A 15198-nucleotide genomic window follows, 5' to 3' on the forward strand; every position below is an offset into this window, starting at 1 on the left:
TAAAAGAAGCACAAAAAACAAACAAACAAACAAAAAGCTTAGAAAGCTGCAAATGCCTATGTATCTACAGATTTTCTTCCTCTTTTGTTCTTGAAACGGTGTCTTGCTGTGTAGCACGAGCCTGCCTTCAACTTGCTACACAGCTCAGATCTTACTGTTGGGATCCTACTGCTTCCACCTCCTCTGTGCTGGAATTTCGAGCACACACTGCTATATCCAGCTTCACAGAATTCCTACATGGCTAACATTAATCGGATGGCAAAGAGACATTTATTTCTAGTAGGGTCTCATGTATCTGACCTCAGATTTGTAATATAGCCAAGGATGTCCTTCAACTTCTAATCTTCCTGCCTTCATCTCCAGCATTCTGGGATTTGCCACCGTGATCAGATTTCATGTGGTCCTGGGATTGAACCTAGAGTTTTGTGCAGGCTAGACAAGTGGTCTACCAGCTAAGCTACAGTCCCACTCCAAATATCTTTTGAAGCTGTATTATTTAGTAAAGCTACAGAATTATAAAAGTACCAAAGCTTCCTACAAACACACTTTATTTGAAGTGGGTGAGCGTGTGTGTGTATGTGTGTGTTGTGCGTGTATGTGTGTGTGTGTGTGAGTGTGTGTGTATGTGTGAGTGTGTGTGTATGTGTGAGTGAGTGTGTGAGTGAGTGTGTATGTGTGTGTGAGTGTGTGTGAGTGAGTGTGTGTGTGTGAATTTGTGTGTGAGTGTGTGCGTGTGTGTGTGTGTGTGCACCACAGCATGTGTGGAAGTAAAAGAACAGCTTGTGGGAGCTGTTCTCACCTCCATCATGTAAGTACTTGTGATCAAACTCAGGTCGAAGGCTTTGTGGCTAGGGCCTTTACCAGCTGAGTCATCTCAGCACCCCTAAGTCATGCTTTAAATTGAACAAGAGCATAACCATTGTGATGGACAGTGAGTGTTACTCTTATGGTGTTGCTGTTGTTATTATTATTAACCCTGGGGGAATCATGTGGAGACATTTAGGGGTTCCGAAGCTACCTCTGAGAACCAGTGTCCGACCTCCTGTCTCCAGCCTGGCCAGAGCATTCAGTTTCATTTGCAGCTTGGAAGGAGTGTTTTTCAGTGCAGAATGGGCCTTGGCCTTCCCATTATCAAGTAAACAACTCTAACGTCACCAGTGCTGCATCCCAGACACCCCAGATGGTAGCTTAATAGCCTGAAAGAATTAATAGCACACCTCTGAGCACATTATTCACCAGGAGAATAGTTCAGGCAATGCGAAGAGTCTGGCCCATTATAGCCCGCACAGTTGCTAAGTGATATGCAATCATAGAAATGACGCCTGGCATATGGTAATCCTTTTACTGTATTGAGATTCATTGTAATAAAGTGCTGTTTAGAACCCTCGTGGAAATTTGAAAGGCATACCTTTTTTTTCTGGAAGAAACATCACAATAAGACAGGCCAGTCCTCCAAGGCACAGAAACGCCGCTAGTGTCCGCTTCCGACCAAACCTAGACAATGGGAGGAAATAACATGTCTCTCTAATGAATCTTATAAAGCCATCTTCCTTCTCCTGCAACTTTCCTACTTAAATGTTCTCAATTTAATCTTTTTTTTGAGTGGGTGGCAAACGTAGCTGGTCAGGAGACAGAGCGGGATATAAACAAGCATGAAAGGGGATCCACTGGAAGGCAGGATCAGATCCCGTACACAGAGTGTGCAGTGTGGCAGGACTGTTTTAAATGCGTGCCACCTATTACCTCACTCAATCCTGATAACACATGTGTAGGCATGTGCAGTTACACTCTCCGTCTTTTAGAGACTCAATCTAATCAAGAGAACAGAGTCCTCTAGTTTGTTTTAGTCTCTGGTTATCCGATTCTTATGGTATTAAAAAAATTAAATACAAGGTTTGTTGGGGCTTTTTTGTTTGTTTGTTTTTGTCTCAAACCTTTGGAAATATAAACAGGAAAAGAAAATCCTTGCTAGTGGTTTCAATTAGAGTAAAATGTACTGTATGCTTCAATTTTCAATTAAGAGGACCAGGCTTAGAACAAAGAGGTGACATTGATCTCCACTCTCAAGCAACAGGCCAGCAACAGGCCAGCAACAGGCCAGCAACAGGCCAGGGCCTCTGCTAGGAACTTCAGTATCTACGTGTAATTCTGATAATTTGTCAGGGTAAGACTAAGGTTTTAGGCTAAGTACAAATGGAAGCTTAGTGCAGGAACTTGCTGAAGTCAGAAAGCTAGCAATGTGGCTCAGACTAGAAGGAAACCCAGGTCTGCTTGATCCAAAGGCACTGAACTTCTCCCCTGCAGATTGCAGCCCCGCCTTGAGGCAGTAGCTGCTGGAAAACAGGAAAGGTCTGGCGTCTTCTTGACAGCTATCTTCCAGGTTATTTTTAACAGGTAGCATGCAATGGCTTTTGAGTGGCATCGACCATGATAGGCAAGCCTGGGGCATAGGCTACCCTCACAAAAGCTTCCTGGTGATGCTGGAAGTGGCCATCAGAGGCGCACACAGGAACCTGTAGCTGCAAAAGAGGAGGACCTGCCCTTCCAGGGATGCTGCTGAGTATGCTGGCTGGCCTGCTTCTGGGACCATGGTGAGAGGGAGAGATGGGCACCAGCAGAGGACTCAGGCCAGTCATCTGCAACGCTCTCTGGGAGGACAGCTTCCAACTGAGCAGAGACCTGCATTTGGCTCTCAGCTGAAGCACGCTGTCAGGAGGGCAGGTAAGTCAGGGGTGGGGCTATAATGGGGGTTGCAGCTCATGGCCCGATGCTTTTGATAGCTTTTCCCTTCAGCTCACTAGTCCATCTCTTTTTTCAACATTGACCTTTCTACTTTTATTGGATTATTTTTTTATTTACATTTCAAATGTTATCCCCTTTCCCGGTTTCCCCTCCAGAAACCCACTATTGCATTCCCTCTCCCCCTGCTTCTATGAGGGTGCTCCCCCTCCCACCCACCCACTCCCTCCCACCCACCCACTCCCTCCCACCTCCCCACCCTGACATTCCCCTACACTGGGGCATCCAGCCTTGACAGGACCAAGACTAGCCCACCTCTTACTCAGCAATGTTTTACTCTTTTGCTTTTAAAAACAGAAATAAACAAGAGCCTGGGAGAGGTTGGCCCGGCACCTAGCATTTGTCTGCTGGCCATTCTCTTCATCTCGTCACATACATATTTTCCTCGGCACTCTAGATAGCACTGTTTCTCTGACTTCTGGGTATAATTTGAAAGCATGGCATTATCTCTGTCTCCCCTCTGCCCAGATCCAGCCTGCCTGCCCCATTATTTTTCTTTCAAACTCTAATAAAATTGTCTTCAAGCTTCCTTCTAAGTCTGTTCAAAACTTTTTTCATTAACGAGGCTAAATAACCATTAAAGGACTCCTGGTTTCCTAATCAATAGTAGAGTGCTAGGCAGAGCGATAGTTTGGGTTGAAATGATAATGTCTAGACAATGAGAAATGTCACAACTCACCTGGCCCCTCAGTCATGACGTAACAGAGGGGCTAAGCAGACAAAGATGCTGATCTCTATAAAATAACTCTTGGAATTTCACTTCCTTGCTCACAAGCAACAAAAGCAGGGTATACTCTGCCCCATCCTAGTAGGTCTTAGGAGGTAGGGAGTCTTTCTAGTTCTGTCAGGTTTTGTCTTAAAAGAACGTGCAAATTCTGAGTTGATGGGGTTCTATTTACATGGAGCCACCCACCACGTTGCTCATGCTACGAAGCTGCATTGACTACTCAATGACTATGACTGTAAGCCTGTGTAAGCGTTCATATACACAAAACTCAAGAAATACTACAATGAAAGGTGAGCTGAGCTGCACTTAGCCTGAGAAGAACTCTGATGGACAGCGTTGGGCATACACTGTCAGGCCATGGAGCAAAGCAATTAGGTATGTGCATACATATGGAAGATTACATATACTCTAACACAGACCTCTGTGTGTGCCTTGTCATCCATACTCACCATCTTTGGTTAATCAGGTAGATGCAGAGAGGGTAGGATGGAATCTCTATGAGGCCAGATAAAGCCAGGTTGGCATAAATGCTCCCCCCTAGGTCACCCGCACTCAAGGTAAGACCGTAGTACACCAAGCTGCACACAAACCTATATCGGAGATCAAAGGACTGAGAGGTGAGAGAAAAGTTCATAGGGCAGAAACAAAATTTTTTCCAGGAGAGATTAAACAGTACCATTCAATATACTACCCTCTGCTTCAAGTAACGAGCTTTACTCCCCCACTGAACTTCCGATCTTAATCTAAACATCTATCCTATTAAGAAACAAAAGCATAATAGGGCTTTGGGAGTGATTTATGTCTATGTATTTGATAAAGCAATAGATGTATAGTTCCTGCTTGAGAGAAGACATTGTTCCTGCCTCCTCAAGCGTTTCTGCACTGCCATGAAAACAATGGCCCTGTTCTTACTTCATTGGGTCCAGCAATCTAGGGACTATGGCCTGTGGCCTTGTGATATTACCAGAAGGGCGGGACAGAGCCTTCTATGGGGGAAATCCAACAGGTGGTGGCTAGAGAGTGGCCTGAACCCTCAGGTGGGTCATCTGCAGGCCACCAAGCCTGGCCCTCCATCCCCCCTAGAACCCTAGTCACTTCCAATCCAAGGTCTTCAGCAGTCACACAAACTACAGAGAGCAGAGTAGAGAAGAAAAGGTCAGGGTCACAGCAGAGCAGGACCTCCTGAGAAGAGCAATGGGGAGGGAGGCTCTTGAGAGACATTAACTCATTTCTGCACACCGTCACTTAGGAAGCGCCTCCCAGCCCTGGTATTGTGCTGGACACATGCCTGTCTCTTGTGGTGGGGGATGATGTGCTCCAAATAAGACTGAAGAACTCAGAAGCACATCAGTGATTAGCAAGCTGCTATATTAAAAATCACAACACAGAATAGCTGGTTCTAACAACCTGAGCTTGGCCTTCACTGGTGTATGAACACAGCTAGTAAACCACAAGTTCCTACCCAAGCAATAGATTACCTGGGATTTCCAACTTCCACTAGCTGTTCATCTGCTGCACATCACAATGGCCAATGCTTGCTAAACATTTGCTTCTATTTTGTTTTCCCTAGAAAAAGCCTGATATGTTGTGGTTGCATTGGGGTCGCATGCCAAAGGGAATATTTTGCTCTTCCCTCTACCAAAACCATAGAAGTGGGCTGAGTGTCCTAGGCTATGAACGACAGGCCATGGTGGGCTATAATATCGCTCAAAGACAGAGCAGTAGAGCATTTGACCTGACATGTATAATGCCCTTCACTTCCTTCTATCATACACGCATACAAACACACATGCACATAGGCACACGTGCTTGCTTACGTGTAAGCTCTAAAGGGAGATGCTTCCTCCAAAGCAGCTGATGGACATGTGACAAGCAAACTCACAGCAGCGTCATACTGACAAGGTGGCTGCAGGTAACCCTAACAAACAGGTTATCAAGAGACCTTTAGCATTCAAACGGGAGATCCCATAACACCTCTCGGAATTACCAGATGAACATCAGGATCAGAGTATGTCCTAGGAGGACCCGGTAACGGAACAGATCCAGGAAGCTTCCTGTTTCCCTGTAGCTCCTGTTGGCCGGATGTGTTAGTGAGAACGTGCACTTGAGCTTGCGGTTCCTCTTGGCAATGAGATACAGGGCCTCCTCCGCCTCACTCAGCCGACCCTGGGAGTACAACCAACGAGGTGATTCAGGAATGAATCTGAAAGACACGTCATTAAAGGCTGGATATTCATACAGGTGCACGTGCAGAGGAAGGAGACAAACATCCCCTCTGTAGGTGGCTTCCCTCTCCATGGCTCACTTCCTTCACAAGCATAAAGTGACTTACTTCCCCAGTGACACATGAGAGAGAACAAAGGGGCCACTCTGAACACTGTGGTGACGGTAAACGGTGGCTCATTTTTCTCAGTTGGAACTGAGCTTTTCAAACATCGGTTTCAATAAAGGTAAATAGTTTCCATTTCAATAAGTTTCAGTAAGTGAATGGCAAATCTCCAGTACTGGAGGATGCATGTTCCTCACAAAGCCTAGGCCAGGCTCAGCTCGGGATCCCCACTAGATGTTGTTGATAGACAACACAGCAGTGGGTATAGCATAGCTTTATATTTTTCTGATCTCACTGGGTAGAACAGGCTGGCCTCAGAGTTGCTCCAAAGTCCAGAATAACTCTGAACTCAAGACCCCCCGTAGTGCTGGGATTTAGGCTTGTTCCACCAAGCCTAAACATCTAGGTTCTTAAGTTCTGGAAAAATCTAACATTGAGATAGACTTTTTATCAAAAGGAACCTTTCAAGGGTGTTTGTAACATAATGACATGGTTAGGAGGAAGCATTATTTTATGATTACACAGAAGCATGAAACGGTAGAACAGCTCTTTGTCACTTCTGAATGCTCACTGCTTCGAATCATCCAACACAGCAGCTTAGAGAGTAGGGAGGCTTTCATGTCTGTCACACCAGGCCTGCAAAGAGTAAATGGCTAACATCCAGTCACAGAGCAACGGGCATTTCCCATCACAGCCACAAGGTGTCCAACTACTCTGGGCTAGGCCAGTTCAAAAACGTAGGTACCATATAGATTTTTGCTTCAACATTCTGCTTTAGGAGGCCTCCCCAAAGATGTGGAAGAATGGAAGCCTTTTAAAAATTATAGTGTGTGTGTGTGTGTGTGTGTGTGTGTGTGTGTGTGTGTGTGTGTGTGTTTATAGGTTGTGTTCTTAGAGGCCAGAGGAGGATGTCAGCTCCTCTAATCTATCCACTCTTTGCCTTATTCCTTTGAGGCACGGTATCTCACTGAACCTGGAACTAGGCTGGTGGCCAGTAATTTTCCTTGGGTTACCGGGGCATGTGGCCACACTCAGTTTTTTAACATGGGTACGATGATTCAACCTTAAGTCTTTAAGTTTGCAAAGCAAGCATTCTTCCCTACTGAACTGTCTTTCAAGACTGGACGCTTTCATTACTAAACACAACATCGAAATACTTGTTTAAAAAAAGTCCAATCTTATATTTTCTGCCTTAAGTCAAATTTTGATGAATGTAATAGGTTTTTTGTTTGTTTGTTTGTTTGTTTGTTTGTTTGTTTTCAAATTCCTGCTACTCCTTAGTAAGGATGGCAAGAGCAACAAGCACTACAGGATCTGGAAGTGTAGCAGACAAACGTTCTGTCAGAAACCACTGAGTGAACATTTCCACTCTGTACTGGGCAGGATAATGGGTGCTGTGAGGAAAGATGTCGGGACAAAAAGGAGATTTTATAGAACTTCCCCAATGGGGACAAAGACACTCATGTACAAACCTGGACTGTCAATCAAAGCCATTTATAATGTCTTCTGAAAATCCTTTAGACACTTCCCTGTTGGCATTTAACTACTGATGTTGACTAATGTAAATAACCAAGCCAACGGTGTTCTGTTGGAGGCTGCATCTTCCAATGATCAAGCTTGACCCACCGACCCAGATGCGTGTAACAGCGCTACTATGTACACTATCTGATTGAGTCTCCGTGTAAACGAAAGGAACTGTTAGGGGACAGCCACCCTGCCTATGCAGAGAAAGCAGATAAGGAGAATTTAAACTGGGCAGAGTTGGAAGGAACGAGAAAGAACCAGCAGGAAGTGGATCAAAATCCTGACGTGATTTTCGGTTATTAATTTTTGGTTGTTAACAGCAGCCATGCACTCCCGGGCCTCTTTGTGTTTTTAGAATGATTAATTAGTGAAAAAACAAAACAAACAAAACCCTCCATCCATGATGCCACCAACCACACTGAAGATGAATTTGGGAGTGTGGATGCTTCTAGAAGTTTTACATCCCTTTCTCTCCATTGTTCATGCCCTGCTGTCCTTTTTCAGGTAGGACAGTTCATCATCTAGCACTAGGCAGTAACTAACTCAGACTGCAGACTCAGGGAAAACAAAAGCACACAATGGCTCACAGCATGCATTGAATTTGTCCTGCTATTGAAGGAGGGAGAAGAGCCAGGCTAGGTGTAGAGGTATGAGCTTTGTTAAATATTTTAAAAGAAAACTCATTTATTCACCAATGCGTGCATGACTACTTATTAACTCAATGTACCATATGAAGCACAGCTTTATTACTTTTAAAAATGTACAATGTGCAAACTGTAAAGTGCTATTATTTCCCTTTATAATAAAATCACCTTGGTTGGGGATTTAGCTCAGTGGTAGAGCGCTTGCCTAGGAGGCGCAAGGCCCTGGGTTCGGTCCCCAGCTCCGGAAAAAAAAAAATCACCTCACTGAAGTTCATATAACTCAATCCTTTAATTTTTTTTTACTACAGTTAACTATTCTGCTGCATTTGTTTCTGCATTTAACTCTTCTTTTGTTTTCAAAAACACATAGAAGCAAATTTCAGTTCAGATCTCACCAAATCTCAACTTAGAAACAATAAACAGTTACGAAGTAACAGAGCCACTGACACTGAGACACTGCCACGGGTCTGTCTCACTGTATGCCGCAGAAGAAACCCCAGACACCATTGGATGAAGTCTTCGTTTACACAAAAGATTTTAGTCGGATACCTTAGAGAAGATACAGCTTTCATTCAACACGTTAAAGCTTGCTGAAGGGGGCTGAGCTTAGTGGCTTACCACCCTAATGTGTCACTTGGGTGATTGTTTGTGGAGCCCACCCTGACCTGGGAATTATTTTTTGTATTGCTCTAAGTGCTCCTGTAGACCTTGTAGACTCTGTACTTGAAGAACCTGAAATGAGACTCCAGTGCAAGATGGACAGATGTCACTACATGGTCAGCACTTACACTTGGCACCATAGTATCAGACCTCAGTCTCGAACCTAGTCCATGGTGAGATCCAGCTTGAAGATCTTTAAGCTTAAGGCACCGAGTTAAAAAAATAAGAAGAAAAAGAAAAGGAGGAAAAAGGAAAGAAATTTCCAATAGCCCGAAGGCCAGATACTGTTTACTGAGAAATTAAACTTGAGATACCTGTATTCTGAACTAATTAACTAGCATCTCTCTCTTCAAGAAGCTGGCAAAAATTGAATGTTTGCAGTTTAGCTCTTCCCAGAATTCACTGCAGGCAAGCTCCTGGAAGACGCAATGCTGCTTGCTTGCCTGCTCACATCTTCCAAGATATTCTGGTTTATGGAACAAAAATCCCAAGGAGAAAAGACTACTTACAAAGACAAGAGAAAGACTACTGTTCCCTGAAGGTTGACCAGAATGGCTAGGGTCCTCCAGGAGCGGATGAAGTATCCTAACAGGGCGTATTGTGCGATGCCAACGGCAAAGAAGAGACCGCCAATCGATCCTAAAGCAGGGAAAAGAGAATTGTCACTGGAGAGGACCACTCACGGCACCCTTTCCAAACTGACCAGTGTGCGTGTCCTCCTTGTGAAACATTGGTCCTGCCCTCCTAAGTGTGAGAGGCAGAAGAGGGGGAAAGACTGCATAGCACCAGCTTCTAATGCTATAACACCAAGAAGGGGCAGAAATCTGTGAAGACGGAGGGAGGGCAGCTGAAAGCCTGTTCCCTGTGTGCACAAGACGGAAGTTCAAGGCTTTAGTCAAGCTTTCTGTACTGGGTGTGGCAGTGACTTCTGTCTACACTTGGGGCTGAGGCTGGAGATACTGTGGGGGTGATGTGGCTTTTGGGCCATGCAGTTCCTGCAATGCTGCTCTTAATCTTCTTAAAAGGTTGAATTCTGTTTTTATTTACTGTTCTGTGTGTCTCTGTGTGTGGGCTTGCGTGTGCCACAGTGCACTTGAGGAAGTCGGAAGACGACCTGTGGTAGCTGGTTCCTTCCTTCCACCACGTGGGTTCCATAGATCAAACTCCGATAGGCTTGTCAGAGAGGGTCTGAAGGCACGGAGCCGTCTTCCAGCCCCTGACTCTTAATCTTTATTACAGAGGCTATTCATGAAAATAGTATCTCGAGCCCCCCCGCCCCACCTCCTTTTCTCTACTCAATTTATCACCATCAGACGTATGACTACTTACGTTTTCCTGTTTCTCACCTGCCTCTCCCAAGTAGGAACACAATCTGTTTGAAGCACGGGTTTTTGTGAAACACTAATGGGAAAATATCAGCCACAGAACTGTGACGAAGCCTGTGGTTTTTTTTTTTTTTTTAAATAAGTGTTGAGATAAAGATTAAATGTGCCAGCTTGCCTGATGCTCTTGCAAATTCTGTACCTCTGGCACACTTTCTGTAACTGCTATTGTCGCTGTGGACAGGTTATTGAGTTTTGTTGAGAATAATCTACTGTGTGTGATGTTTTATGAAACAGGTACCATTATTAACTGCACCCTGAAGCAAGAAAGTAGCTTGTGGGTTACGGGAGGTCTCAACACAGCACGTTGGATATGACAAAGTCAGGCATGCACAGGGTCCACCGGCACTCTGAGCCCTTCCCATCTCCTTTCCCATCTCTATGGAAAGGCAAGGTGTTTTATTGTTTTCTGGGACAGGACTCTGTTCCGTAGCTCTGGATGTGCTGGAATTCACTCTGTAGACCAGGCTGGCCTTGTGCTCACAGAGATCTGAGTTCCTCTGCTTCCGAGAAGCTGGGATTAAAGGTGCCTGGCAGGAAAGGCAGTTTTTAAATGGGCTTTGCTACTCTTAATTTTTCTATGCTAATCTTATAAACAAATGTTTTCTTTGATGTTTGTTCATAACTTATTACTTTATGACAAAACATGATGACTTGTGTATTGTTTGCCCTGGTTAAGGAAAGAGCCAAAGGGGTGTGTGTGCATGCGTGTGTATATGTGTGTGTGTACGTGTGTTTCGTGTGCATGCACGTGTGTGTGTACGTGTGTATGTGCGCATGTGCATGCCTCTGTGTGTGTGTATATGTGTGTGTATGAGTGTATGTGTGCGTTTGCATGTGTGCGTGTGCGTGTGTGTGGGTTCAGCATTCTGAAAACAGGATTCAGCAAGTGAGGGAATAGACACAATATGGAGTCCCCTGGAAATTTAAGACAATCAATAGCTATTTGCAGATTCATTATAGTACATCAAATAGCCCCTGGCTGGCTTCCAAGGATAGGGCTTCTTTCTCTGTCACTCAGTATTCACCCATCGCCACACAGTCAGGGGACAGTATTAGCTAGTTTCAGAGGAATCAAATCTAAACCCCGATTCTTCCAAATACTAAAGGAGTGGTTCTCAATCTGTGGGTTATGACCCCTTTGGGAGTCAAATGACCCTTTCACAGGGGTCACATATCAGTTATCCTGCATATTAGATATTTACAATATGATTCATAACTAGCAAATTACAGCTAAGAAGCAGCAACAAAAATATTTCTATGGTGGAGGGGGTCACCAAACACTGGTCTTAAAAGGCAGTGCTCATTATTAACAGCTTCCAAAACTAAATGCTTGCTATGCAAGTGTTATATTTGTGATCTTGCTACTTTTCTCCTCACAGTGATGGGGCATCTGACAGGAATCAATTTACAGGTGGAAGGGTTTATTTTGGCTTACACTCAGAGGGCTGGAGTCGGTCATGGTGGAGAAGCACAGCAGGGAGAGGGTCTGGGCGGATCAGGGAGCATTGGAGAGAAGAATGCTGGCGCTCATTCATCTCTTGTTCTTTTCTGCTTTCCTCAGTCTGCACTCTTAGCCCACAGGATGGGGCCGCCTCCTTCAGGGTGGGTCTTCCCTGTTCATCGTCTCTGGACACTCTACCTCAGGCATGCTCCAAAGCGAGCTCACTAAAGTGTTTCCTAATACAGTCAAGGGGAGTCGGAGTGAACTACCACAGCCCCCTATTTCAGTCTGGGTTTGGGTTTGTACTCTTCTCTACTTATCAGGGTCAGGGCAGGGAAGACATACGGACACCTCTGGTTATGAGTATTCATGACAGAAGATTTTCTGCCTTCCCTTCCTTTCTAATTCCAAGAACCTCTCAACCACACTGAACTGGAGGACTGATTCTATCTTATTACTCCTGTTGTCCAACTTGGGACTACCAATCACGGTTCCCTTCACTGTAAGAGTAACTCTTCCTGGACCAATCAGAACTTGCCATTTCAAGTACTATTTGGGTCTCATCTCTGACTGAGAAGGTTTTCAGACAGGATGGAGAACAGAGATGAGGCACCCAGCTTCCAGGTTTCAGAAGTCTCCTTGGCCTGGCTGCACTTTTGTGAGATGCTGAGCGAGTGGGTTCCTTACCCATCCGCTCTCTTTAGAGTTGAGCCTTTCTCACCATCAAATGGATGTGGTGGACCAGGGAGATGATCCAAAGGTATGCTGCAGCTCGGTGGAAAATCATAGCCGAGGCTTCCAGCTTACACACTGTGATGACAGTAGCAGGCGGAGGTCCAGACAATAATGCCAATTGTAGGAGGAAAGAAGGTAGTGTTGAGTCTGATGGGCTAATAGACGGCCACCTAAGGTCCAGCAAGGAGCCACACATACATACCTGCAAATGACAGCAGGCCCAAGGAAAAGGGCTGCAGACCTGACATGACTCAAACCATTGAAAATTCGAGGATTCCAAGACCATTCATCATTCCAGTCCTGGAATACCATGTGCGGTCTGCTTAATGCTTCCGTGCCTCAGGGTCTTGTGCTTTTATTCCTGTTGTTTTCCATTTATTTCTTACACAAGTCCCTACTCAGTTAGAACCTGCCTATATGTTGGCAGGTTAGACAATATCTAGTTCTGACTTTATTTTGTAAATGCCCCAGTCCCAGACCCTGGAGCCACCCTTGGGCCTGTGTCCCCACCTCTGCTGGTCCCTCTTCAGGTCGTGGCCATCTAAATCTAACTCAGTTTTCCCTCCTCCCTCTCTGCTGCAGCTCCCACCTAGCCTGAACCATCACTGGGCTCACAGAGCCAACTACCCAGCTTCTTGAAAAGACCCTCAGTTTTTATTTTCTCTTCTCTACATCAATCTTTCTGGAGGAGGTCCCACCGTAACTTTATGTAACATAGGCCCCGTGGCCTTCATCTGCATTTTGAATAAAAACCCAAATTGTTCATGCAGCTCACTTTGGGCCAGGCACATGTGGCCCATCCCCTCCTTATTCCTCTGTCCCTCACCCCTTCCTTTATCTTTTCCAACTGCACCACAGTAGGGCCTCAGGTCTTGGTCACCATAGTAGGACCTCAGACCTTGGTCACCACAGTAGGACCTCAGACCTTGGTCACCACAGTAGGACCTCAGACCTTGGTCACCACAGTAGGACCTCAGACCTTGGTCACCACAGTAGGACCTCAGACCTTGGTCACCACAGTAGGACCTCAGACCTTGGTCACCACAGTAGGACCTCAGACCTTGGTCACCACAGTAGGACCTCAGACCTTGGTCACCACAGTAGGACCTCAGACCTTGGTCACCATAGTAGGACCTCAGACCTTGGTCACCATAGTAGGACCTCAGGCTTTAGTCACCACAATAGGACCTCAGGCCTTGGTCCTTTCCATTCCAACTGCAGTTATTTCGTTTACTGAATTGCATGTGCTCAGGTTTTCCTATTTATTCAAATCTTAAATCAAACACCTATCCTGAGGTTTTCTCAAACCAGCCTGTTTAACTACTCTGGAAACTATCTGGCCCATCACAGTGCTTAATTTTTCTCATTGTCCTTAGAATTCTCTGAAGTTGCTTATTTTCTCAGCTTCCCCTAATTAAAAGATAATCTTCAGGACAGCAAGCTTCTGAAGTTGGTAGGACCGACAGTCCTGCCAGCGATGGCCCTAACTGACCACATCAACGACCCATGGCACAGTAGCGCTAATGAACAGAAGTGACATGCATGCCCTAGCTGTAACCAGCTTCTCACTCACCAATCTTCAGGCCTGCTCAGCAAGCAGGAAACCATGCCTGGCACTAGAAACTCAGTGTTAGAACACATGGCTGTTGGAGGAGTGGCTACGACCAGTAATTTACTTAAACAGCACGATTGATAACAGTAATGTACACCCATTTGTCCTTAGGTTGACATGGAAGTGTAGTGTTCATCCCTCATCAAGGACACGTGATTGCAGGAGACACAAGTACAGAGAAACACATCTAGCCAGGTGCAGACTTGTGGAACCTCGTCCCAGTGGACACATCTACAAAACATTCCTTCAGCTAAGGCTCAGGGGACAACGCAGAAGAGGGGGTGGAGAGACTGTAAGAGCCAGAGGGTGGGGGCTTCTGTGACAGCGTGTCTCCTAGGAATGTTAGGAGTCACTCCCATACAGTCTCACCAACAGGACTGCTGCCCAGAGGTGAGCTGAGCAATGACAGTATCAGTGGATATGACAAAACGGAGAGGGAACAGCCCACGAGGTCTCAACCTTGCACAAAGAACTATGGGTAACTGAGGCAAGCTGGGAAGGAAGGGAGAGGAGGTCCTCCCTAGGGAAGAGTGCACCAAGTGCTGTCAAATGGTCAGCCCTGAAAACACACATGTAAGTAACCTATGGACTGATGAGGTTATGGTTAGGAATATATGAATATGTATAAACATTTACATATATGTATACAATAACAATAATGAGAGCATGAATCTGAAGAGCGGTGGGGAGGGAGAAAGAGGAGGGTTTGGAGGGAGGTAAGGCAAGGGAGAAATGTAATTATGATCTCAAAAAAGTTGTTAAAATTAGTAAGTTAGTTCTAAAGAGTAGAAATGGCATTCTCTCATAATTTTATTATTTAGATACATTTTATCAACTATAAAGCGAATTTTGTTCTCATATTGGTTCAAAAATATTGTTTGCACCAAATGACTGTCAAGTAAATAAAAGGTTTTTTAAAAAAAAAAAGAATCTCCAAGGGGCTGGGGATTTAGCTCAGTGGTAGAGCGCTTACCTAGGAAGCGCAAGGCCCTGGGTTCGGTCCCCAGCTCCGAAAAAAAGAACCAAAAAAAAAAAAAAAGAATCTCCAAAAGTTATCAGTACATATTAATAATCTAAAAGGTAGGAGTTTAGTTATAGGCACTCTCCTAAGGTGATATTTGAAGTCACATAGTGTTTGTGTGGGCATGTGTGCCTGTGTGTCTGGTGTGCATGTGTGCCTGTGTGTCTGGTGTGTGTGTGTGTGTGTGTGTGTGTGTGCCTGTGTATCTGGTGTATGTGTGTGTGTGTGTATGTGTGTGTGTGTGCCTGTGTGTCTGGTGTATGTGTGTGTGTGTGTGTGTGTGTGTGTGTGTGTATGGTATATGCATGTGTGTGTGGTGTA

General features: G+C 45.1%; 1 protein-coding gene across 4 annotated transcripts in view; it reads right to left on the reverse strand.

The window, feature by feature from the left end:
* Window positions 1-15198, reverse strand: part of Slc22a15 (solute carrier family 22, member 15) — a 62451-nt gene that overhangs the window by 15255 nt on the left and 31998 nt on the right. For 2 of the 4 annotated variants that reach the window (XM_017590914.3, NM_001107707.2), the window contains 4 exons: window positions 9193-9322; window positions 5514-5729; window positions 3976-4116; window positions 1409-1494 (listed from right to left, as the gene is read on the reverse strand). In XM_017590914.3, coding sequence (XP_017446403.1) covers window positions 1409-1494; window positions 3976-4116; window positions 5514-5729; window positions 9193-9322 — 573 coding nt within the window. Of the gene's footprint in view, window positions 1-1408; window positions 1495-3975; window positions 4117-5513; window positions 5730-9192; window positions 9323-15198 lie in introns of those variants that run through there. The other 2 variants (XM_039102400.1, XM_039102401.2) reach the window with 2 other exon arrangements.

This window comes from Rattus norvegicus, chromosome 2 (genome assembly GCF_036323735.1).
Source record: "Rattus norvegicus strain BN/NHsdMcwi chromosome 2, GRCr8, whole genome shotgun sequence".
Taxonomy (NCBI): domain Eukaryota; kingdom Metazoa; phylum Chordata; class Mammalia; order Rodentia; family Muridae; genus Rattus; species Rattus norvegicus.